At 36.6% G+C, this 27,772-nt stretch overlaps 1 protein-coding gene across 6 annotated transcripts in view; it reads right to left on the bottom strand.

Annotated features, from left to right (window-relative positions):
- Window positions 1-27,772, bottom strand: part of LOC136039900 (putative inorganic phosphate cotransporter) — a 148,300-nt gene that overhangs the window by 107,676 nt on the left and 12,852 nt on the right. For 5 of the 6 annotated variants that reach the window (XM_065723887.1, XM_065723885.1, XM_065723884.1 and 2 more), the window contains exons 2-3: window positions 19,137-19,321; window positions 13,354-13,587 (exon numbers count right to left, since the gene is read on the bottom strand). In XM_065723887.1, coding sequence (XP_065579959.1) covers window positions 13,354-13,587; window positions 19,137-19,262 — 360 coding nt within the window. In that variant the 5' untranslated portion in view covers window positions 19,263-19,321. Of the gene's footprint in view, window positions 1-13,353; window positions 13,588-19,136; window positions 19,322-23,015; window positions 23,036-27,772 lie in introns of those variants that run through there. The other variant, XM_065723888.1, reaches the window with a different exon arrangement.

The following is a 27,772-nucleotide window of genomic DNA, read 5'->3' as shown; positions in this document are numbered from 1 at the left end:
TATTATTACCATCTCTGAAGTGTCAGCAGTTGATCCTAAAAAGGTTGAAGAAAATTATTCCAAAAAACATTAGGGCCTGGAAAAAAACTAAATGCAGTTTTAAATTGAGTTAAAAACCAACATTGAAAAACCTTGATAAACAATTCTTTTTTTCTTTTTCAATTCAGAACACCCAAATTAAGCCAAAAATTAATTTCGCCCACTGCAAAGTATAATATATCATACTGAATAAAAATGCAGACTAACATAATACACTATATATATACGATTTGTTTCCACTTCATCAGTATTATAGCTTTTTTCGCTTTTTCATCACTTATAAATTTTACACCCAATACATTTTCCACTTCTAATACGAATTATCTTTGAAATCATTTCTAACTGAAAAAAAACTTTACCTTTAAGACTTCAAGCTGTTTCATATTGCTATTCCGTAACCAAACTACCCAAGAAGTCACAGAACTGCGAAGGAAAAAACCTTAATTCTTGAACTTGAATATGCCGGAAAACACGGTCAAAGTACTTAAAATTTCTTACCTGTAAGCTTTATGTCTCTGCTTTTAATGGGTTGCTTACATTAGAGCGAAACTAATGAATAATAGACATGTATATTGGGGTATAACCAATTAAATATTTTAATTTGCCGTTTTGGAGTCTATACAATCTTGACAAAATCTATTCATAACGAATTAGGTACACAATAAATACATGGCACTAATCTCTATAAAGACTATTGTTGTTTTAATTCAGAATAACTCTAACCTAAAAAGGGATAGCCTACTCGATATATTCGTTCCCCTCCCTCTAGAAAAAGATAACCTCGCAGAAAATACCCTTTCACAGAATTACCCTCCTTTCGTGCAAAATTTCCCCCGTGGAAATTGACTACCAATTTCTGCACTACTATTTCTAGTTTTGACTGCCAAAATTGGGCGGAATATCTGATAGAATCCATCTTTACATTTTAACTTATTTTAATTCTGTTTGCCTCTTCTGGTGTTGAGATATCATTGCAGGGTAAGATTTCATATTTAAATATATGAAATCAGTAACAATTGTGTATCTGAGTAGCCTTCTGATGGAAGTATACAGAGACAACAGGCTGGGACTAACATGTATGAGTAATTACTCCCCGTGGGCTTGGTCTGGTTCTGACCAGAGTCATTGGTAGCCAAAATCTTTCAGGATGGGGTGTTGGATTTTACAGAGTGGCTCACTCTGTGGCTCATTTACCGACTTATTTGAGAGATAGTGCTAAAAATTATTCCACAAAAAACAAGAGCTAAGAGCTCATATGGCACTTATGACGACGCAAGAAGAGCTATGAGCCAAGAGCTCATATGGTATGAGCTCTAACAAAATTCTAAGAATCAAAAAATTGATTTAAAATAAAAATCACAGGCTTAATGCCGGTCAGGATTTAAAATAAGAGCTCTGAGTCACGATGTCCTTCTAAATATCAAAATTCATTAAGATCTGATCACCCACTCGTAAGTTATAAACACCTAATTTTTTCAAATTTTTCCTCTCCCTTTAGCGGCCCAGATGGTCGAATCTGGGAAAACGACTTTATCAAGTCAATTTGTGCAGCTCCCTGACACAACTACCAATTTCCATCGTCCTAGCACGTCCAGAAGCACCAAACTCGCCAAATCACTACCCCCCCCCAACTCCCCCAAAGAGAGCGAGTCCAGTACGGTTACGTCAATCACGTATCAAGGAGATTTGCTTATTTTATCCACCAAGATTCATCCCGATTCCTCCACTCCAAGTGTTTTCCCAGATTTCCCCCTCCAACTCCCCTCAATATCAAAAGATCTGATCGGGATTTGAAACAAGAGCTCTGAGAAATAGGTTCCTTCTAAGTATCCTTAAAGAAAAAAAAACTAGTTTTTTTAACTGAAAGTAAGGAGCGACATTAAAACTTAAAACGAACAGAAATTACTCCGTATATGAAATGGGTTGTCCCCTCCGCAGTCCCTCGCTCTTTACGCTAAAGTTTGACTCTTTGCCACAATTCTACTTTATAAAACAATTACAAACTTTAGCGTAAAGAGCGTGGGACTGCGGAGGGGACAACCCATTTCATATACGGAGTAACTTCTGTTCGTTTTAAGTTTTAATGTCGCTCCTTACTTTCAGTTAAAAAAACTAGTTTTTTTTTATTTAATTTCTGAACGTTTTTGAGTTAATGCATGTTTGATTTTGGCTCTCCGCACATAAATTTGTTGAAATGAAATTAGTATATTAATTTTTTTTGGCTAAATGGCTTTCTCTTAGTTTTGATCAGACAATTTTGAGAAATAAGGGGTGGGGAAGGAGGCCTAGCTGCCCTCCAATTTTTCGGTTACTTAAAAAGGCTACTAGAACTTTTAATATTCAACGAACGTTTTTATTAGTAAAAAATATACGTAACTTAAGAATTAACTTACGTAACAAACTTTTATATTCTTATATTTTTATTATGTGTACGAGGGGATTTGTACCCTCGTTAATATCTCGCTCTTTACACTAAATCGTAAGTTTTGTCCCAATTCTTTAAGAATGACCCCTGAATCAAAAAGGCCGTAGAATAAATAGTTGAAATCACTAAAAATATTCTAGCATAAAGAGCGAGGTATTTATCTCCTCCTAAATACCTCGCTCTTTATGCTAAAGTATTTTTAGAACCCCTCATATGCGTAATAATCTCTGTTCGTTTTAAATTTCAATGCTATTCCTTACTTTCATTTGAAAAAACGTTTTCATGTTTATTTTTTCATTGTTTTTTTTTTATAGTAATCCCTGTTGACTTTTGGAAAAAAATGAGCATGGGAGGGGGCCTATTTGCCCTCCAATTTTTTTGGTCACTTAAAAAGGGCACTAGAACTTTTCATTTCCGTTAGAATGAGCCCTCTCGCGACATTCTAGGACCACTTGGTCGATAAGATGACCCCTGGGAAAAACAAACAAAAAAAAACAAACAAACAAATAAACACGCACCCGTGATTTGTCTTCTGGCAAAAAATACAAAATTCCACATTTTTTAGATAGGAGCTTGAAATTTTTGCTAGAGTTCTCTGATATACCGAATGCGATGGTGTGATTTTCGTTAAGATTCTATGACTTTTAGGGGATGTTTCCCCCTTTTTTCCAAAATAGGGCAAATTTTCTCAGGCTCGTAACTTTTGATGACAAAGACTAAATTAATTGAAACTTTTATATTTAGAATCAGCGTAAAAATTCAATTCTTTTGATGTATCTTTTAGCATCATAATTCCGTTTTTTAGAGTTTCGTTTACTATTGGCTTCTGATGGGGCTTCTGACATTATTACTCCTTTGCGGAAGTTAGGCTCAAAATTGAAAAAGGATTATATTTTTTCTCTGGGCCCCTTCCACCTCTTAGTTTGTTTATTTTCCCGTTAGTTTTCACCTGTTTTCGCTTTATAGTTGTGTTATCTCTTAGCAGTTCTTTCGTTAGTTGAGTTATGGTTGTGGTATATATGTTTTATCGCTCGTATAGTTGTGTTATTTTCAAATTATACTCCATAATAGAGAGGCTCCGAACACCCAGCATTGTATATTAAGCTCTTAATTTGACGTTTTTTTCTAACGTGACCAGATTCGTCCTGCGCCCTTTTCATTGAATTTTTTTCCCCCATGGCATATTTCTCCAAGGAAAGATCCTCCCACATAGCCCCCTCTCTCAACCCTACCCCCAAAACCAAAAAAATCCCCCTGAAAACGTCTGTACACTTCCCAATAACCATTATTATATGTAAACACTGGTTGAAGTTTGTAACTTGCAACCCCTCCCCCAGGGACTGTGGGGGAGTAAGTCATCCCCAAAAACATAGTTATTATGATTTTCGACTATGCTAAACAAAATGGCTATCTCAAAATTTTGATCCGTTGACTTTGGGAAAAAAATGAGCGTGGGAGGGGGCCTAGATGCCCTCCAATTTTTTTAGTCACTTAAAAAGGGCACTAGAACTTTTCATTTCCGTTAGAATGAGCCCTCTTGCGACATTCTAGGACCACTTGGTCGAGACGATGACCCCTGGGAAAAAAAAACAAAAAAAAAAAAAAACAAATAAACACGCACCCGTGATTTGTCTTCTGGCAAAAAATGCAAAATTCCACATTTTTGTAGATAGGAGCTTAAAACTTCTACAGTAGGGTTCTCTGATACGCTGAATCTGATGGTGTGATTTTCGTTAAGATTCTATGACTTATCCCTGTGAGACGCCAAAATTCACCTGTGAGGGTGAACGGAAAAGTGGATCAACAGAAATTAACCTATCATTCAAATAAGAATGAAACCAAGAAATTGCATTTCCCCTTATGCCCCTTATGCTCATCGATTCTTTAGATATTACTACTATACATTTTTCGTAGAGTCACTAACAGCTGAGCATATGTAACTGCATGCACTGAAATTAATGGAACGTATTACCAGAATTATTGACAACAAAGAATAATCACTTAACCTTGTTCATTAATTTTTAATATTAAATTTTATCGCTTGAAATTATTTATAGCTGAAGAACATGCGCACTTTTTTGTGCTTTGATATTATCGTGTTATACTGGTGAATGTGTTCGCCTTTAAAATATTGCGTCTATGTTTATGAAATTGTAAACCCTCGTCTTGGTCGACATCATTCACCCTGCCAGCAGTACTTTTGAAGATGGATTAGTTTTGGTCAGCCGACTATGATTGGTCAGTTAGTATGATTTGACAGCATTTGGAAATTTTAAAAGCTATGATTGGCTGTCCAATCAAAGCCAACCCTGCTGCAGACAGAGTGAATGATATCTTTCAAGACGAGGGTTAATACAATAAGCAAATTATTTGATGAATAAATGAAGGAGAATGTTCACTAGTTTTTTATTTAAATTGAAAAAGGTAAAAAAAGAAGCTGGATAAAATTCCAACATGGCAAAATCAATCGTATGTCACATCGTGGCCGGCCATGGGGACAGTTCCAGAATGAGGAGAACAAATTAGAAGAGTATTAATATTCCTATTTATACTTGTTTTAAAAAGGATGATTAAGCAGACATAAATTTAAAGCCTTTTTCGGACATGGAGTGGGGTGAGGACGCTAATCCAAAGAAATCGATAAAATCTGTTCATCAAAGGTAAAAGTTCATAACTTATACTAGTCTAGATATTTGTATTGACAAAGGACAACCCCCAAGGATTAATTTCTTAGTAACAATACGATAAAAGTTAGCAACAACTGCAAAAATACAAAATGGCAAAAAGGCAAAAAATATAAAATTCCACATTTTTGTAGATAGGAGATTGAAACTTCTACAGTAGGGTTCTCTGATACGCTGAATCTGATGGTGTGATTTTCGTTAAGATTCTATGACTTTTAGGGGGTGTTTCCCCCTATTTTCCTAAACAAGGCAAATTTTCTCAGGCTCGTAACTTTTGATGGCTAAGACTAAACTTGATGAAACTTATATATTTAAAATCAGCATTAAAATCCGATTCTTTTGATGTAGCTATTGATATCAAAATTCAATTTTTTAGAGTTTTGGTTACTATTGAGCCGGATCGCTCCTTACTACAGTTCGTTACCACGAACTGTTTGATCAAAATTCATTAAGATCCGATCACCTATTCGTAAGATAAAAATACCCCGATTTTCACGTTTTCCAAGTATTCCGGTTTCCCCCTCCAACTACCCCCAATGTCAAAGGATCTGGTCGGAATTTAAAATTAGGGCTTTAAAGCACAATATCCTTCTAAATATCAAATTACATTAAGGTCTGGTCACCCTTTCGTAAGTTACAAATACCTCAATTTTCAAAATTATTCCCCCCCCCCAACTCCACCAAAGAGAGCAGAGCCGGTCCGGTATGTCAGTCACGTATCTTAGACAGGTTTTTATTCTTCCCATCCAGTTTCATCCTGATCTCTCCGCTTTAAGTATTTTCTAAGATTTCCGGCCCCCCGCCCAACTGCCCCCCCCCAATGACGCTGGATCTGGTTGAGATTTAAAATGAAGAGATCTGAGTTACGAGGTCCTTCTAAATATAAAGTTTTATGAAGATCCGGTCACTCCTTCGTAAGTTAAAAATGCGTCATTTTTTCTAATTTTTCAGAATTAACCCTCCCCCCAATAGAGCGAATCCGTTCCAATTATGTAAATCACGTATCTAAGACTTCTGCTTATTTTACCACCAAGTTTCATCCCGATCCCTCCAATCTAAGCGTTTTCCATGATTTTAGGTTGCCCCGCCCAAAACTCCCCCCAATGTCACCAGATCCAGTCGGTATTTAGAATAAGAGCTTTGAGACACGATATCTTTCTAAATATCAAATTTCATTGAGATCTGATCACCCGTTCGTCAGTTAAAAATACCTCATTTTTTTAATTTTTCAGAATTAACCCCCCCCCCCCCCTAACTACCCCAAAGAGAGCGGATCCGTTCCGGTTATGTCAGTAATGTATCTAGGAGTTGTGCTTATTAACGGGCCCCCCACTCCCCCCCCCAGATGGTCAAATCGGGAAACGATTATTTCTAATTTAATCTGATCCGGTCCCTGATATGCCTGTCAAATTTCATCGTCCTATCTTACCTAGAAGTGCCTAAAGTAGCAAAACCCGGACCGACAGAATTTGCGATTGCTATACGTCACTTGGTTAATACCAAGTGCCATAAAAAGACGTTTATAGAGGGGGAACTGACGCTCAGAAATGACGGACCCCAAGTTGGATATATCAAGTGTAGTAGGGACTGTGCCAAGCGTGGTAGAACTGTATGGCACACCGTGATGTAAATCAGGTTTTGGGAAGTGGTTTATTTCTCTGCACTTATTTCCGCGACACTAAACAACACAAGAAAGAAACAAAATAAATTTATAGTTTCACATATCTTGGGATTTCTGAAAAAGAAAATGAAACCAAACAGTGAAACCAAACACCATAAACAATTTGTTTTCTTTTTCAAAATTTTGGGGATTTGAGCCAAAATCTGGGTTGGTGGCCATTACTCCCCCCCCCCAATAAAAAAGACACAAACCAAACAAAATCACGCATATGTGATTGGTTTTTATGGCACTTGGTATCTTACTAAGTGACATATAGCAATCACAAATTCTGTCGGTCGGTCTGTCGGTCTATCTGTCTGTCCCGGTTTTGCTAGTTTAGGCACTTCCAGGTAAGGTAGGACGATGAAATTTGGCAAGCGTATCAGGAACCAGACCAGATTAAATTATAAACTGTTATTTTCCCAATCCGACCATCTGGGGCGGAGTGGGGGGGACGATTAAGTCGGAAAAATTAGAAAAAATGAGGTATTTTAACTTACGAACGGGTGATCGGATCTTCATGAAACTTGATATTTAGAAAGATATCGTGTCTCAGAGCTGTTATTTTAAATACCGATCGGATCTGGTGACACTGGGGGGAGCTGGGGGGGGCTAAAATCTTGGAAAATGCTTAGAGTAGAGGGATCGGGTTGAAACTTGGTAGGAAAAATAAGCAGAAGTCTCAGATACGTTATTGATATAACCGGAACGGATCCGCTCTATTTGGGGGAGTTGGGGGGGGGCTAATTCCGAAAAATTAAAAAAGAGTTATTTTTAACTTACGAAGGAGTGATCGGATCTCAATGAAATTTCATATTTAGAAGGACCTCAGATCTCTTATTTTAAATCTCGACCGGATCCAGCGTCATTGGGGTGGGGGAGTTGGGGGGCGGAAATCTTGGAAAACATTTAAGCGGAGAGATCAGGATAAAACTTGGTGGGAAGAATAAAAACAAGTCCAAGATACGTGACTGACATAACCGGACCGGATCCGCTCTCTATGGTGGAGTTTTGGAGGGGGGAGTAATTCGGAAAAATTAGTAAAAATGAGATATTATTAACTTACGAATGGGTGATCAGATCTTAATCAAATTTGATATTTAGAAGGATTTTGTACTTTAGAGCTCTTACTTGAAATCCCGACCAGACCCGGTGACATTGGGGGGAGTTGGGGGGACCGGAATTCTTGGAAAACATGAAAATTGAGGTATGTTTATCTTACGAATGGGAGATCAGATCTTAATGAAACTTGATATATAGAAGGATTTTATGTCTCAGATGCTCTATTTTTACTTCGAATTGGATTCTGGGGGTTGGAGGGGGGAAACAGGAATCTTGGAAAACGCTTAGAGTGGAGAGATCGGGATGAAACTTGATGGGAACAATAAGCACAAGTTATAGATACATAATTGACATAATTGGAACGAATTCGTTCTCTTTGGAGGAGCTGGGGAGTGTTAATTTGGAAAAATTGAGTTTTTTTTAACTTAAGAACGGGTGACCGGATTTTAATGAAATTTGATATTTAGAAGGAACTCATGTTTCAGAGCTCTTGTGTCAAATCCCGACCAGATGTGCTGACATTGGGAGAGTTGGAGGGGGAAATCGGAAATCATGGAAAACGCTTAGAGTAGAGAAATCGGGATGAAACTCGGTGGGTAGAATAAGCAAATGTCGTAGATACGTGATTGACGCAACCGTACTGAATCCGCTCTCTTGGGGGAGCTAGGGGTTGGGGTTCGGTGCTTTGGCGAGTTTGGTGCTTCTGGACGTGCTAGGACGATGAAAATTGATAGGCGTGTCAGGGAGCTGTTCAATTTGACTTGATAAAGTCGTTTTCCCCGATTCGGCCATCTGGGGGGCTGAAGGGAGAGGAAAAATTAGAAAAATGAGGTATCTATAACTTACGAGTGGGTGATCAGATCTTAATGAATTTTGATATTTAGAAGGACCTCGTGTCTCAGAGTTCTTATTTTAAACCCCGATCGGCATTAAGCCTCTGATTTTCCTTTTAAATCAATCTATTGATTCATACAATTTTTCTAGAGCTCATACCATGAGCTCTTTGCTTTTGGCTCTTCTGATCTCGTCACAAGTGCCATATGAGCTCTTAGTTCTTGTTATTAGTGATCTTTATTCTAATATTTGTAAATGATACTTAAAGAATATTCAAAATACAAAGGAAAAAAGTATTATTCAAGGAAAGTTATCATGCCTCAATAAAAGGAAAATAAAGAGAATAAAATTACTTTCGAGTGATAAAAATCGTCCATCTTGTTCTTTTGACCTGTTTCAAGCGGCTACTACAGCATTGCCGCTAGATGAAAATTATTGCATATGAATTTGATAACCCAGTTATGGGAAGTTAAAGTAGTACCTCTATTCAAATTAATAGAAATTTTTTTAACTTTAGGAGGCTTTTGCGACCTCAAAACAGCCCCTTGCAGTTGACACCCTGCTCTGGAAATTGAAATAAAGGAAGAAATTAAGGATTGCGCAATCAATAAAACTCTAGTTGAGAGGCTTCTTGCTAGCTTGGAAATTATTTGAAATAAGTGAATGATACTCTTAAGAACAAATCCATTGCTAAAAATGGGTCCTGGGAAGGCGTTGCCAAGCTATTACGTCAACTCAAAGCGGCCCTGAGAGATTACCCCTTATTTTCAGATAACTGAAACTCACACAAGATTTTACAAGTTTCTCCAAAGTTCTGATGAAACTAGGGTAATATTTTTGGTATAAGTTTTTAACCATAAGGAAGAAAAACAAGAAGCACAACTTACCAAGTGCTCATTCGGTCAGGATTTGCTCTAGCACGAAAAATAGAGGCATTATGAATTTGAAAAAAACATTTGAAAAGCAAAATGACTGCTCCGTATTTCAGTAGCCTTAGAATTACTTCCAATGGTTAGTTTCCTATCTTTTGTAGTATACACAAACATATTCTTTTAGCATCGAAGACGGTTTAGAAGAGGTGTTTTCAAAATATATGTTTCGTCTTCGTTTCTTTCATTTATTACATAAAAAAAACTAGTTTTTTTAACTGAAAGCAAGGAGCGACATTAAAACTTAAAACGAACAGAAATTACTCTGTATATGAAATGGGTTGTCCCCTCCGCAATCCCTTGCTCTTTACGCTAAAGTTTTTAATTGTTTTAAAAAGCAGAATTGTGGCAAAGAGTCAAATTTTAGCGTAAAGAGCAAGGGATTGCGGAGGGGACAACCCATTTCATATACAGAGTAATTTCTGTTCGTTTTAAGTTTTAATGTCGCTCCTTACTTTCAGTTAAAAAACTAGTTTTTTTAATGTAATTCCTGAACGTTTTTGAATTAATCCATGTTTGATTTTGGCTCTCCACACATAAATTATTAAAATGAAATTTGCATATTAATTCCTTTTTTGACTAAATGGCTTTCTCTTAGTTTTGATCAGACGAATTTGAGAAATAAGGGGTGGGGAAAGCCTAGTTGCCCTGCAATTTTTCGGTTACATAAAAAGGCAACTATAAATTTTAATTTTTAACGAATGGTTTTATTAGTAAAAAATATAGGCTATGTAACTTAAGAATTAGCTTACGTAACAAACTTTTATATTCTTAAATTTTTATTATGTATATGAGGGGGTTTGTACCCTCGTTAATACCTCGCTCTTTGCACTAAATCGTAAGCTTTGTCCCAATTCTTTAAGAATGACCCCTGAATCCGAAAGGCCGTAGAATAAATAGTTGAAATTACTAAAAATAGTATAGCATAAAGAGCGAGGTATTTATCTCCTCCTAAATACCTCGCTCTTTATTCTAAAGTATTTTTAGAACCCCTCATATGCGTAACAATCTCTGTTCGTTTTAAGTTTCAATGCTACTCCTTACTTTCAATTGAAAAAACTTTTCCATGTTTATTTTTTCATTGTTTTTTTGTATAGTAATTTTAGAAAATCCTGCGCCCTTTTCATTGAATTTCTGTTCCCCCATGACATATTTCTCCAAGGAAAGATCCTCCCACATAGCTCCCTCCCCTCAACCCCACCCCCAAAACCAAAAAAAAAATCCCCTGAAAACGCTATACACTTCCCAGTAACCATTATTATATGTAAACACTAGCCGAAGTTTGTAACTTGCAGCCCCTCCCCCAGGGACTGTGGGGGGTAAGTCATTCCCAAAGACATAGTTATTATGGTTTTTGACTATGCAGAACAAAATGGCTATCTCAGAATTTTGATCCGTTGACTTTGGAGAGAAAATGAACGTGGGAGGGGGCCTAGGTGCCCTCCAATTTTTTTGGTCACTTAAAAAGGGCACTAGAACTTTTCATTTCCGTTAGAATGAGCCCTCTTGCGACATTCTAGGACCACTTGGTCGATACGATGACCCCTGGAAAAAAAAAAAAAAAAAAAAAAACACGCACCCGTGATTTGTCTTCTGGCAAAAAATACGAAATTCCACATTTTTGTATATAAGAGCTTGAAACTTCTACAATAGGGTTCTCTGATACGCTGAATCTGATGGTGTGATTTTCGTTAAGATTCTATGACTTTTAGGGGTTGTTTCCCCCTATTTTTTAAAATAAGGCAAATTTTCTCAGGCTCGTAACTTTTGATGGTTAAGACTAAACTTGATTAAACTTATATATTTAAAATCAGCATTAAAATGCGATTCTTTTGATGTAGCTATTGATATCAAAACCCCATTTTTTAGAGTTTTGGTTGCTATTGAGCCGGGTCGCTCCTTACTACAGTTCGTTACCACGAACTGTTTGATTCATTACCTAAGAATTATCTTTCTTTGTTTTTCATTTGTCCTTTACGTCTTTGAAATGAAGGGTTGCTCAATTTCCAATATATGGTGTACATCTTGGAACGCCACCCGTGCACACAGCTCCTCCAGGCAAGGCACAATTCTTACAACGCTCGACACGGCTTCGCTATGCTTGGTATGCACCATCTGGTGTACGAAGCTTCTGAAAGCTGCAACACTCTCACTTTAGAGCACCAAATTATTATCAAAATGGAAAAATTTAAGAAAATTATTATTACCAAATTTATTACCAAATTAGCATGTTTTGTGAAAAAAATACTTGTTCCTTTTTACCTTAATAATAGGAAAATACTTGCGCTTCTATTATTTTTATTTCACTCATTAACGCTAGAAACGATTAATCTTAATCCCCCCACCCACCCACCATCAGAAAGGCCTGCCGACGCCAACGTCTAAAGTTGATTTTCTGATCTACCATCCTATTTCATAAAAAAATTGTAATTCCAGGTAAAGAAAACTGTCTTCTTACATAGAAAAAAATACATAGAAAACATACATACATACAAACAAACATGGAAAACATAGAATACATAGAAAGCATACATAGAAAAAATAAACAGTACCTTACAAGTGGTGAAGCACAAGAGTTTGTAAGAAAATTTGGAATATCAGAAATCCGCCGTGAGTCTTTAAGCAGCTCTGACTGAAGATTTCTTCCAGCCGTCATTATCTTCGTCTTCAAAACCGATTCACTTGCCGAGGAAGTAGATTTAGACTTGATATGGCTAAATGCTTTGGTAAACTGTTTCTACCTTTCGAAACATAGTCTAGTGTGAACTTATCGTGATGAACCTAGCCAGAAGGAAAATTGTAACGTGCTTATTCTTTTTTTTGTTATAGCACATTATTTCACTGCTTCTGTCGCTTGATCGCACGCTATCAACACACTGTCATTGTTCTCTGCAAATCGCTGTATATACCTGTATGTTACCGTGAATGTCCGAAATCTGGTTAATGTCGACATTCACAGATGAATATCCGAAATTCCTTTTTCTCTGCTTAGATTCAATTAGTTTTGTGAGTCAACTCTATCAGTCTTATCCAAGCTATGATGGTCATAAGTTAGGTTTGATAATGGTAGTTTAGGTGAAATTTGGTTACAAATATCAAAATGGGTTAAACACCTAAGCTAACCAAACCTAACCTAACCTGTAATCATCAAACCTTGGATTAAGTTTAAAAAGTTGACTAGCAGCGCTGACTAATTCAAGGAGAAAAAAAAGGTACTTCGAGTATTCGCCATTGAATGTGGGAATTCAGGAATTTCGAACATCCGTTAACATATATTTGAACTTGCGCACTAGCGACTAAACCGCATATACCGAGCGTAATGTGGAAAACCCTTTACTTTAGTTTAATTTGTCATATCTACCTATAAAGCAAACATAAAATTAGTTTTGGGCTTTGTCTTAAATTTCAAAAAAAAATATTTGCCGCCTTTAGATTTTTTATCCGATCAAAATACTCGTCTATTTTTCTTATAAAAATCAACTGAAAGACCGACTAAATCGCTCACTTACTTATCAATATCAAACTAAAAAATTCCTAAAGTGAGAGAGACCTGAAGCTCATTTGTATAGGTGTGTCCCCTTAACGCATAACTGTAAAATAGTTTATCATTGATCAGCTAAAAACAATACACATTTTCACCAATCTTTAATAAACCTATTTTACGAAAATTCTATACGACAGAAACTACAATTCTGTGAAATTCAAAAATATCAAAATTACCTCTGCCATCCCGGTGAGAACTCTGACAGCAATAAAAAATTTCAAGCTGATTCTTACGGCCATTGGTGTAATTAAAGTAAATATTGAGGTTAAAAAAATGCCACCACCAAATAATAGTTTTCCTCCATGTTTTTCAGCCAGTATTCCTGCAGGAATTTGGGTTGACATGTATCCCCAGAAGAAACAGCCAAGTACAAGTCCTTGTGTTGGTCCATCCCAATTGAATTCTCCATGCTAGGATTTATTAAAAGTATTAAACATTAACACTAACTCAGTTTTTTTTACCATTGAGAACGTAAGACGTAATTAAGAATTTCACTTTAAGGATTCGCAATATCTTACCAAAGCAAAAGTAATTGTCAAACAGTTAGTGATAAAAAACTGTAAGTAAGGAGCAACTCATCCTAATAGTAACCGAAATTCTAAAATAAGAAATTTTGATAACAATTATTGTACCAAAAGATTTGGTCTTTTATGCTGGTTTCAAATAAAAAAATAAAAAATCATTAGGCAAGTTAGTAATCAAAAGCTACGAGGCCTGAGGAAATTTACCATATTTTTTGAAAATTACGGGAGACACCCCAAAAAGTCAAACGAACGAAAATCACACCATTAGATTTAACATATCACAGAGTCCTACTGTAGAGGCTTCTGTAGGATATTTTCCACGGGAGGAATTTTACATGGAGCAAATTTATCAGCGAAGGATTCGACAGAGGAGCGAGGGGGATTGCTTGCCATGATTTGAAAAAAGGTAAAAAATTAGATAAAAATCTAAGTTTTTTTAACTAGAAGTATAGATCAAACATTAAAACTTAAAAACAAAAAGAAACTGTATCGTAAATGAGGGTGGCTTCCCTCCCCTCAACCCCAAACTCTTTTCGCTAATCTTTGGCCTTTTTTTCAATTTTTTAAAAACGACTCCAGAAACTTGAGCTGACAAGAACCGGTTTTTTTCTATTTTCTTTCTACCATGGGGTCCATTTAGCACAAGCAATCAAAGATATAAGTTCCGAGCCTCTCAGAGGGTAGGATGCTTTTTGGTCCTGTTTGAGACTCCCTTTTTTAGGGTGCCGAGCTGGCGTTCCCCGAAGATTATTTGCATAATATGTTTCTCAAGCCTCAGGGACATTCAACTGTAAGTTTCAAACTGATCAGTGATGAAAAGTTTGTTGGCCCATTTATGGGTTCTCTATCCCCCCCCCACAATAAATGTTCGATATGTTTCAACCAGAGAACGATTTCCGAAGATTTCGAGCCAATCACACATCCAACATCGAACATACCCCGCTTTTCCATTATAAAAACGCACAAACCATCGGCAAGCATTATCTATGGACCTTGTCCCAGGGGTTGTGGGGATGATCCCTGTTGGCAATTTCTTGAAACTTCAAGCTATTTTTAACAAAATAGCTATCTCAAAATTTTGAACAGATCCCCTTGGGATTACAGGGGGCCATGGCAGCAAACAAAAGGGAAGTGAAGAAGGCCAATTGCCCTCCAATCGCTTTTGACTCACTTCTGGACTCGCTTTTGGACTTCCTATAACCAGTTCTTCCAAAAGAATAAGCCATTTTTTAAGTATAAAAATGAAAAAACAAGTTTTTTTTAACTGAAAGTAAGGAGCGACATTAAAAATTAAAACAAACAGAAATTACTCTGTGTATGAAAGGGGCTATTCTCTTCTCAACGCCCCGCTCTTTACGCTAAAGTGTGACTCAGTCTCTAAGTTCTACTTTATTAAACAGTAAAAAACGTTAGCGTAAAAAAAGGGGCGTTGAGAAGGGAACAGCCCCTTTCATACACAGAGTAATTTCGTAATTTATGTACATTTTAAGTTTTAATGTCGCTCCTTACTTTCAGTTAAAATAACTTTTTTTTATTTCTGAACGTTTTTGAATTAATGCATGTTTGATTTTGGCTCTGCGCACATAAATAATCAAAATCAAATTTGCATATCAATTCCTTTTTTTTTGGGGGGGGGGGGCTAAATGGCTTTCTCTTAGTTTTGATCAGACGATTTTGAGAAAAAAGAGGTAGTGGAAGAGGCCTAGTTGCCCTCCGATTTTTCAGTTACTTAAAAAGGCAACTAGAACTTTTAATTTTTAACGAATGTCTTTATTAGCAAAAATATACGTAACTTAAGAATTAACTTACGTAATGAACTTCTATATTCGTATATTTTTATCATGTATATGAGGGGTTTGTCCCCTCATTAATACCTCGCTCCCTTAAATTTTGTCCCAATTCTTTAAGAATGACCCCTGAGTCACAAAGGCCGTAAAATAAATAGTTGAAATTACTAAAAATACTTTAGCGTAAAGAGCGAGTTATTGAGGAGGAGGAGAACCCCTCATATGCGTAATAATCTCTGTTCGTTTTAAGTTTTAATGCTTCTCCTAGTCGAAAAAACTTTTTCATATTTATTTTTTCATTGTTTTTTTATAATAATGCTAGAAAATCCTGTGCCTCCTTCATTGAATTTCTCTTCCCCATGACAAAATCCCCCAAGGAAAGATCCTCCAACTTAGCCCCCTCCCCGCAACCCCCTACCAAAAACTCCCCCTGAAAACATCTGTACACTTCCCAATAACCATTACTGTCAAAGTTTGTACTTAACACTAACACTAAACACAGGTCAAAGTTTGTAACTTGCAGCCCCGCCCCCAGATCCTCTGGGAGAGTAAGTCATCCCCAAAGACATAGTTATTATGTTTCTCAACTATGCTAAACAAAATGGCTGAACAAAAAAAAAACACAAACCCGTTATCGGTCTTCTGGCAAAAAATTCGAAGTTCCACATTTTTGTAGATAGGAGCTTGAAACTTCTACATTAAGGTTCTCCAATACTCTGAATGCGATGATGTGATTTTCGTTAAGATTTTATGACTTTTAGGGGGTGTTTCATCCCTATTTTCCAAAATAAGGCAAATTTTCTCAGGCTCGTAACTTTTGATGAGTATGACTATATTTGTTGAAACTTATATGTTTAAAATCAGCATAAAAATACAATTCTATTAATGTATCTCTTGGTATCAAATTTCCGTTTTTAAGAGTTTTGTTTACTATTGAGCCGGGTCGCTCCTTACTACAGTTCGTTACCACGAACCGTTTGAAATAATACATTGCAGGCATATTACGTAGGTAACTCCGTTGTGCTGCCTCTGATATTAGCATCTGATTTATAAAAAAAAAATATATATATAAAAAAAAACACAGAAGCCCGTGATTACCAGCTTTTCGTTGAAATCAAAACATTTGCTAAACAAATGCACTCAGTTTGTTTTGATTTACGGCGGACATGATACAATCTTAAGAATTTATTAATCATCAACATTTAATCATTAGGTCGACATTCTAAATCTAGTCTAAATCATTAGGTTGATATATCATAAATCTAGAGAAGCAAAATAATGCTATATATATACAAAACAGGGTTTCGGAGGGGCAAGAATATTTGGCAGGGCGCGGACCCGAAGATCTTACTTAAGGCCCATTCAATCGTTAAAATCTTTAAATAGCCCTAATTTTCATTTTTGGCGTCTGTATCATATGACTCAGATTTGTTAATCCCAAGCTGGAAAATTTTGCAGAGATTCCCCAAATAAAAAAAGGATGCGGCACTAGACCCTTAAGGTCGGAACTGGCGGTACTAATCTCCGTCTCAAGGTCCTTCAGCCAGGAAGTGCAATAGGGGCAATGAGGGCCAGCCATCCTTTGCTTTTGCACACCCTTCCTGTTTACCTTCCCCAGATTTCTTCAGGTACCATTTAGAACTGGGTCGACTCTGGCTGAGCTTACAGAGTCACGCCACTGACCCCGTCCCAAACCAAATAATTGGGTAGGGTACACTAGGATTCGAACCCTCGGCCTCTCGGGCAAAGGATCCTATATCAAGCGCACTAATCCACTGGGCTAAATCCCATAAATAATAATCCCGAAAATTCCCTAAATAATCCCAGCACGACCACGAGTCAAAACAAGTGAAATATTTCTATAGGTTAGAATTCTGGATTGGGAAGGGGATAAGGATTGGGATTGGGAAGGCCTCACATAGGGCTCTCCATTCATACACCTTGAAGATATATCAACAAATCTGATTTGAACATGAAGCGCAGAGCATTGTGCATTTCAATGAAATACACACGAATTTTTTTTTTTTGAACGTCTGCATTGTGATATTATTCTCGGATTTGTAAGCTCTAAGCTCTAACAAATCCTTATAAAACTGATTTTGGCACAAATCAAGCACAATTTGTTAGTTATGTGCTAAGTGTATTTTCGGTACTTATGTCTTATAGCCACTGCACTAGAGGTCTTGTTCCGAGTAGCACCAGTTTCATTCTGTATCTCAGTATGTACTCAATGATAATCAGCTTAGCGTGAGAGGGATAAACTACAAAGTAGGTATATTTTAATTGAATATTTTATATATAGAGTTGGTATTTTGGTTAAGTTAGGTTAGTAACCATTTAAGTACCATTTAATAAAATGCGTTCGGGGCGGCCTCATTTCCATAGTTCTCTATTGTAGTTTCCAGAATTTTGTTACTAAAGTATTATGTTTTCATCATATTCAGATATATTTCATTAGGATTAACCTAACTTAACTTCTTGAGTGTCGTGGCTATAAGACATAAGTACCGTATTTTCTTTAAACAGTCATACTGCGATCTTGTTTATATCTAATAGTATAATTTAATCGTAGAGACTTTTCCAATTTAGATATTTTAGCCTAATTCAGTTAAACATTTCGAATGCTTAACATATCGTCCGTCAGAAACTAGTTGTTTAGTGTTTACTTTTTTTCTTTCCCCTTTGTAGTCTGTTAAGTGTTTATTTCTGTAAGTATTCCTTTCCTTTGTTCCAGTTTGTTGTGTAAAGTTTACGGATTTGGCTGGCTCAGGCTTTGAGCTTTGCTTCTGATCCTGAAATTTGAAGACATAATTTTCTTGTTTTTGTTAAATTGTTTAAGACAATTAAAAGAAAGAAAGAATAAATGACGGAATATGTTTCCTGAAAAGACTGGCGCACAAAAACAGGATTTTCTCTTAAGAGCAAAAAAGAACTTATGTAGCCAGTAGAAAATAAAGCTAATTTACAAAGCTCTGAATAGTCTTTCAAAGTCTTTTTTATCTGTAACTTTCAGTGCACAATTCAAATTCTAAAAAAATTCTCAAACGAGTATAATTGTCGGTTTTTCAAAGTTTTTCAAAGTTCTATGAATATAGGGAAATGTCACAACTCACTTTATTCGAGATAGTTTTTAAGACATATATTGCAAATACTGACCAACGACAATTATTGTTCGTTCCCACTTTTAGCTTCCTTCTTTACTTTCATCAAAAATTTTTCTTCTCATTTAATTTTTATAAAGCCGACTCCATTATATCCGTAGATGGTTTATCTATGTCTAGCAAGAAGTTTTCCGGGTCGTCCTCTCCAACCATTTTTAATTTTTTAATAATGAAATTTCTTTGTGATGCTTTGTCAAACAAATGTAACCCGTTTCGGTATTTGTGGCATTGCAACTCAGCGAACTAGGTTTTATTTATGCAATCTGTGTCATAGCTTATAAATCACGGGTGCAGCGGTATGAAAAGTAATTATTTTGAAACCAAATCGGATCGAAATAAAAAGTACACATCATTGGAATCGTCATGACCGAAAACCTATTCCATAAAAGTTTTCTTAATATAAATCCAATATGGTAAAACAGCCAACATCTGAAAAATATAACATTCGTATCTAATCATTATAAAACGAAGAACAACTTAAACATACCACTTGCTTTGTTTCACCAGCTGGTCCATCTGGGAATGGACAAGTACCTTCTGTACCATTTTCTTCTAGGGTCCTCGTTGAATTTACCATATCAACAATGGCTACTGATAAATTTACTCTCATCATGTAAACAGTGGCCAGACCAAGAAATCCCAAAGTGGCAAATAGATGTCTCTGCCCAAATCCTTGTAAAATAAGAAACATACGTTATATTTTATTTACTACCCCAAGAGCTGAAAAGAAAAATTGAAACATGATCGGTTCTCAACTGAAGTGCAATTTACTGCTTATTTCTGACAGAAAACAACAGCCCCAGCGCTCGAACTGGCGCTCAAAAATCATACTATATTTAAAATTTTTATCCCACATACTGCAAACTTCAACATGCTATCAACGTTGCATTTTTTCAAATCTTATTGGAGTCAACTTCCGAAATAAACATATGTTTAAAAATATGGTAATTCTTTTGCAAAAAAAGAATATATGCAAGCTAGAGAACATGCCACGTAGACTGCGAAAATTTGAAATAGAAATTTCACCTTTGGCCTTGGCTAAAGAAAAAGTAAAAAAAGATCAAACTCTATAGTCGATATCTTAGGCAAAAAAGACATGGTAGGCAGAAACTTTTGTAAGCTTAACAGTTTCAAAAACTTATTTAGTAAACGCAATTACGTTGACCTAGCAAAATACCAAGTTGGTACTATAAACCAAGTAAACTAAGTTAGCAGCCGATTATAGAACCGTATCAAAATATCGAGATAATCATTTTAATCACACCCACTGAAAAGTCTCTAAAGTATTCCTCAATGGAAGAGATTATATGTATAGTACCGTGAGCAAAGGCCCCAAATTGAAGGAATAGCAAATCGAAGTACCATGATTGATAGACGCATCGTATACAAAAGATATTAAAATGAAATTCAATTTAATAAGACGTTAAAAATGGAATTAAGTTTGATACCTCCCAGGAATAAGATTCATAGACGAATTGGAATGTCCGAACTAATCAACCAGTGGGCCAAAGTAAGGCGTTTGGGTCTGCTCCTTCAAAATTTTGTTGTTTATTCAGTTTCCTTTCGCCCCAAATACCAATTAAGCCTTTCTGAGCATGCCAATTGCAAATGCAATACGGTGCAATGCGGATATTCAAAATAAAAAACAGTAACTATAACGCCTCGTGAACGCCGTGTATAACGCCTAGTGAAACGCCCCGCTCTTTACACTAAAGTTTTTTACTGTTTTAACAAGAGCTAAGAGCTCATATGGCACTTATGACGAGGCAAGAGGAACTAAGAGCCAAGCGATCGTACGGTATGAGCTCTAACAAAATTCTATTAATCAATAGATTGATTTAAAAGGAAAATAAGAGGCTTAATGCCGGTCAGGATTTCAAAATAAGAGCTCTGATTCACGATGTCCTTCTAAATATCAAAATTCATTAAGATCCGATCACCCAATCGTAAGTTATAAATACCTAATTTTTTCTAATTTTTCCCCTCCCTTTAGCCCCCCAGATGGTTGAATCTGGGAAAACGACTTTATCAAGTCAATTTGTGCAGGTCCCTGACACGCCTACCGATTTTCATCGTCCTAGCACGTCCAGAAGCACCTGACTCGCCAAATCACGGAACCCCTAACCCCAACCCCCCCCAAAGAAAGGGAATCCAGTACGGTTCCGTCAATCACGTATCAAGGACATCTGCTTATTCTATCCACCAAGCTTCATCCCGATTCCTCCACTCCAAGTGTTTTCCAAGATTTCCCCCTCCAACTCCCCTAATATCAAAGATCTGGTCGGGATTTGAAATAAGAGCTCTGAGACATGAATTCCTTCTAAATATCAAATTTCATTAAAATACGATCACTTATTCGTAAGATAAAAATACCCAATTTTCCCGTTTTCCAAGAATTCCGGTTTCCCCCTCCAACTCCCCCAATGTCACATGATCAGGTCGGAATTTAAAATTAGAGCTTTAAAGCACAAGATCTTCTAAATATCAAATTTCATTAAGATCTGGTCACCCAATTACGCTGGATCCGGCTGATATTCAAAATAAGAGATCTGAGTTACGGGGCCCTTCTAAATATGAAGTTTCATGAAGATCCGATCACTCCTTCGTAAGTTAAAAATACGTCATTTTTTCTAATTTTTCAGAATTAACCCCCCCCCCAATAGAGCAGATCCGTTCCAATTATGTAAATCACGTATCTAAGACTTCTGCTTATTTTTTCCACCAAGTTTCATCCTGATCCCTCCAATCTAAGCGTTTTCCATGATTTTAGGTTCCCCCACCCCAAACTCCCCCCAATGTCACCAGATCCTGTCGGGATTTAAAATAAGAACTTTGAGACAAGGTAACCTTCTAAATGTCAAATTTTATTTAGATCCAATCCCTCCTTCGTAAGTTAAAAATACCTCATTTTTTCTAATTTTTCAGAATTAACCCCCCCCCCCCCTCCAATTACTCCAAAGAGATCGGATCCGTTCCGGTTATGTCAATCATGTATCTAGGGCTTGAGCTTATTTTTCCCACCAAGTTTCATCCCGATCCCTACACCCTAAGTGTTTTCCAAGTTTTAGGTTTCCCCCTCCCAAAATTCCCCCAATGTCACCAGATCCGGTCAGGATTTAAAATAAGAGCTCTAAGACACGATGTCCTTCTAGATATCAAATTTCATTGAGATCCGATCACCCGTTCGTAAGTTAAAAATACTTCATTTTTTCTAATTTGTCAGAATTACCCCCCCCCCCCCCGTAACTACCCCAAAGAGAGCGGATCCGTTCCAGTTATGTCAATCATGTATCTAGGACTTGTGCTTATTTTCCCCACCAAGTTTCATCCCGATCCTTCCTCTCTAAGTGATTTCCAAGTTTTAGGTTTCCCCCTCCCAACCCCAACCCCAATGTCACCAGATCCGGTTGGGATTTAAAGTAAGAGCTCTGAGAAACAATATCCTTCTAAATATCAATTTTTCATTAAGATCCGATTACCCGTTCGTAAGTTAAAAATACCGCATTTTTTCAAATTTTTCAGAATAACCCCCCCCCCCCCAACTACCCCAAATAGAGCGGATCCGTTCCGGTTATGTCAATCATGTATCTAGGACTTGTGCTTATTTTTCTCACTACGTTTCATCCCGATCCCTCCACTCTAAGCGTTTTCCAAGATTTTAGGTTTCCCCCTCGCAACTCCCCCCCAATATCACCAGATCCGGTCGGGATTTAAAATAATAGCTCTGAGACACGATATCCTTCCAAACATCAAATTTCATTAAGATCTGATGAACCATTCGTAAATTAAAAATACTTCAATTTTTCTATTTTTCCGAATTAACGGGCCCCCAACTCCCGCCCCCAGATGGTCAAATCGGGAAAACGACTATTTCTAATTTAATCCGGTCCGGTCCCTGATACGTCTGCCAAGTTTCATCGTCCTAGCTTACCTGGAAGTGCCTAAAGTAGCAAAACCGGGACCGACAGACCGACAGAATTTGCGATTGCTATATGTCACGTGGTTAATACCAAGTGCCATAAAAAGTAGAGTTGAGAGAGAGTCAAACTTTAGTGTAAGGACCGGGATGTTGAGGAGGGAACAGCCCCTTTCATACACAGAATAATTTCAGTTCGTTTTAAGTTTTAATGTCGCTCCTTACTTTCAGTAAAAAAAATTTATTTAATCACAATATTAGATCTATAATGCCCAGGATATAGCCCTGGATAACAAGTAAAAACTTTCAGTGAGCTTAATGTGGTCACTTAAACCTTGAATTATGACTTGGGGGCAGGGGGTCTGGTGAATCACATGAGCCTTTACATCCAGATCGTCAAAGGAACGTATCTAAAAAATCTTAAGAATGACATGCAAAAGCGATACTTGCAATTTTGAAGGATAGTAATCTCATCGACGAGGTAAAGGTAACATAAATTCTGGTCTGCATCAAAGGTAAATTTCGATCGGTTGTATTTCTCAATATAGGGCCAATTACTATGTTGAAAAGCAGGGGTGATAGCATTAGTACCTTTGCTTAGCTCCTGTTTGGTTTTGATGGGATGCCCTAAAAGTGAACCAAATAAACTTTTCTCTTACTTGGGTTGAAATTAGTCTGTTAGTCCCTAGGTCAAGGTGATTCAAATTTAGAAAACAAAATTAGACGAATTAAGATTCGTGGTTCACTAACCTAACACTTTCTGTCTCTTATACATAGTTACAATAATATGTATACATTTTGAGAATATAAAATCAAAATCAGTTAGGTAGCAAGAAGTTTTTAGTTTTTTTTAGTTTAGAAGATTTCTTTATTATTAGATTGTATAAGAATTTTTATGTTATGGTTGCAATAAGTCTGTTTTTATAAGAAATTTCCCTTAATCTTTCGATATAGCTATGTTAAGCGTTAAAAACGCATATTTCTTAAACACCTCATTGATTAGGTTATGATCCTTACGCTTTATGTCTCATGTGTTTTCTATCGTGATTGTGTTAAGTTATGGGCCTTTTGATTATATTCTTATGATTGTAAAAACTACTTGTTTTGTTTAATGAATACGAGTTTTCTTATCTTTTTCCTTTTTCCCCCTTAAGTTGTACTCTGTCATTTAGGGGATCTGCGCCCCTTTTTGTTTTGACAGGTTATACATAAATTGAATTGAATTCAGTATTTCTTAAAAACCTCATTTTAGAGTTATAGTAGGATTCAAGAATTTCCAAGTTATCAATTTATACAAATCTCCTTATTATTAGATTGTATAAGAATTTTTTATGTTGTGCATGCAATAAGTTTGTTTTTTAATTCAATTTCGCACTAAACCTTTCGATAAAGCTATGATGGTTAAAAAATTATTTATTTGGGTTATTATGAGGGTTAAAAAATATTTCCTAAAAAGCCACATTTTAGTCTTAGGGTGCGTAAGTTAAGGGGGTGGGGGTAGGAATATACCTAAAGTAATGTTTTTCTTATGAAATAGCAATATTCCAAACTTTTCAAGCTATCAATTTACGCCAAATTTCATTATTAATAGAATGTATAAGATTGCTTTTTATAACAATTTTATCTTAATCTTTTGATAAATTTTTATTTTGATAAAAATTGTCTGCTTTTCTTGAGCTCTGCCCGGCCCGTCTCTAAATCTACCCCTGTCCTACGGAAATAATTTCCTACATACGTCTCTGGTGTAATTAGTAGCATAGTGGGGCGAGATTTTGAAGAACTCCCGATTGGGAATGTAAGTTGATTCCAATTGACTTTTTTTGTTTACTGCCCTTTCTCTTTATTTCAAAATTAGCAAACATGTAGTGAAATAAGACGCACGAATTAGAAGCTAGCATTTGATTACGTCAACAGATGCATAGTCCCATGGCTCGTGGACAGAAGTATGTTATAGAGCAATATTTTAAATCTTTTCTGTTTTTTTTTCTATAAAAATTGAAAGTTTCGTTTGCTATTTCCATGTTAATGGAAATAGCAGGAGCTATGATCCAGTGATAATTTTTACTCTTTTTAAGTTTCAATTTGGTTCTTTACCTTTGTCTGAAGAGGTATGATTTTGGGGGTTAATTTGGTTACTTGCACTTTAAACAAAAAAAAATATTTGTTGTGTAATGCATCTGATTGTCACTACCTGAAGAAGCTATGTCTAGATGAGGCTTTAACAAGGTCATTAAGGGGTAGTATTTACCCCTTAATTTGGGGATTATTGAGAAGGAAACATCTTAAAATGAAATTCTTACTTCTTAAATGCACAAAAATTTGTAGTTAATACGAGGTTGACGGTGCCCCCCAAACACTTCACCGTGCGTAACAGAGGTTGACGGTGCCCCCCCCCCAAACATTTCACCGTGCGTCACTCTTGTTTCAACTCAATAATCGTAAACCGAGTAAACATGGATGAAATTAAGAAAATGGGAAAAACCCGAGGGAAATGCCAAATTTGATTATATATTCGCAAATTGAGGGGCAAAAAGATGAATGTGTTAAAAATCAACTTAAATTTGACATTATATTTGACTGACAGTATTCTGAATAAATCATGTTACGTTCATGAATATACTCCAATAATTTCGCTCATTTCCTCGGTCATTTATAACGAGTAAACACATAAAACGTATTGAATTCATTCTTCTTCTTTTTTTTATAGAAACATGCGATCATTTGGAGCTCATGGGAGCTAACACCTGAGGAAGTGGAGAAGGTAATTAGATTGGTAAGAAGCTTCGAGAAGGAGGTAGTAATTGAAGAAATAGTTGAGGTGGAAGAGGACAATGAACATTTCATAATGATTGAGCCAGATGTGATATATTTAAAGACTATCGTGGTCAAAAACTTGACCAAAGAATAGTTGTTTGTAATAAAATTCTTGTTTTCTATCTATTGGATTACATCTAGCCTTAGCATGGTAAGAGACTCTATTACTAAAAATGCGCTAAGAACACCCCTCAATATTATCTGGTACTACGCTCTAAAGCATTACCTAGCAAGCAGGCACACTTCAAATATAACTAAACTCTAGTAATCGATTTTCCCCTCTGCATCTCAATTATTGCAGTCATAGGAAACACGTAATCAATACCTTAATCATTATAGTAAATGGGACAGGGATTTCTCCATGGATCGAATAGGTTATTTCGTAGAATCTATTTCCTGAACCATAATATTAGAAAGGTTTTTATAGTCCAACTGGTTAACGCTCCATTCCATTGGATAGAAATACCCTTTCGAATCCTAATGGGACATATATCATTCGCATATAAAGGTTCCTTAAGAAAAAAGCATTGAAAGAAAAAAATCTATTTAAGTATTATGTAAGAACCCACGTGTGCATTATCATTATGTAACGTCCCACATGTGCGCCCTCCAGAGCTACAAGCAGGGATTCCTCTCGGGCCATGAAGTCTAGCATATCACGCGAAATTGCGTCATCCTTATTATAAGTAAACATTCCCCTATCACATAACAACCAAAGAAATCTTGAAGCGCCTTGAAAAATATCTTGTCGATGAAACTGTTTGGTAGGCCCCTTCCCTCCCCCAATGGCATTGGATACTAGGACCTCCGTTGGAATTGGTTACTAGGGCCCCCGATGAAATTGGATGCTAGGGCCCCATTGGAATTGGATGCCAGGACCCCCCGATGAAACTGGAAGGAAGGGCCCCCATTGGAATTGGCTGCTAGGGCCCCCCGGTGGTTAGTTTAGGGGCCCGATGAAATTGGATGTTAGGGGTCCCCGATGGAATTGGATGCTTGGGCTAGGGCCTCCCAGTGAAATTGGATGCTAGGGGGCCCGGTGTTTAGGTCAAGGGCTCCACTAAAATTGGATGCTAGGGTCCCCAATTGAATTGGATACTAGAACCCCCCCATGGTTGGAATTGGTTGCTAGGGGGCTGGTGGAATTGCGTGTGAACGTACTAAAAAACTTTAGCATAAAGAGCGATGTATTGACGAGGGGGCGAACCTCCTCATGTAAGTAATAATTACTGTTCGTTTTAAGCTTTAATGTTGCTCCTTACTTTCAGTTAAAAAACTGAAACAACTAAGGTTTATTGCTTACGTAGAATTAAATTAAAAAGAGAAGTTTTTTCGCAATGAGCGAGAGTTTGAGAAGGGGGCAGCCTCTCTTATATTCGGAAAAATTTCTATTCGTTTTAAGTTTTAATGTCGTTCTTTACTTTCAGTTGAAAAGAGTTTTTTATTTATTTAATCATTTTAATCGTTTAATATTAACCAAGATACGATGTGGGGTATTAGCTCCATAACCCCCCAATTTATTGCTGATAAATTGCAGGCTATATATCAATAATTGTAAATTGTTCGGTATCGTCCCACTTTTTCAGTTTTTTTTGCTTACGAACGAAAACACTAGTTTGCAATTAAAATTTTCGACAAAATTTGAATATTTAGTAAAAGAAATTTCGATTAATAGTAGTTTTGTTGATTAAGTCCTTAACAGAGTTTTTACTGCAGAATTTCGAGTGGACAAAAAGGGGTATTATTGTTCGTAGTGGTGGAAATTCTACTGGAAATTTGATCTTCTATTCGGCTGAAGCCATCGTAACCTCTACAACAGGACTATCTGATCTTTAAATAGAGAGTACACATATGTTTAAATACATTGAAGCATTGTATATAAAAAAGGAAAAGAGATATACTAAAATTTAAAATCACTGAAAACAAAACTTCTGGTGGCACTTGCCCCACTCCCCCCAAAGAAATTTCATGGAGAGGCTCATAATGCCCAGTCTCTTCTTTTCATCCTCTGTCCTGGTAGGCATTTAAATAATATTGTATGCTAAATATATATCAAAATTGTCATAGTAGAAAGGACACTATTACCCCCCCCCACCTAGCATAAACAATAAAAGCGTGGATCAATAATGTTCCTGGGAATCAGGAGAGATTAGATATAATTTTCTACCATCTCCCTTTTCCCAAAAATCGTTCTACCTGGGCTCCATAATTTGTGGCTCGCTTCTCTCCGAGCTGCAAGCGACATATCCAAAGCGTCTTCTGTCATGGGCAGACTGAATCGTTACCTCTGGCGAAAACCGAACATCAGTCGTACAACGAAACTGCGGATCTTCAACGCTGTAGTCGGTTCTGTGATGCTTTACGGAGCTGAGATATGGCAAGCATCAGCTGCA

Source organism: Artemia franciscana, chromosome 20 (assembly GCF_032884065.1).
Source record: "Artemia franciscana chromosome 20, ASM3288406v1, whole genome shotgun sequence".
NCBI lineage: Eukaryota > Metazoa > Arthropoda > Branchiopoda > Anostraca > Artemiidae > Artemia > Artemia franciscana.
This window is presented reverse-complemented; position numbering and strand designations above follow the sequence as displayed.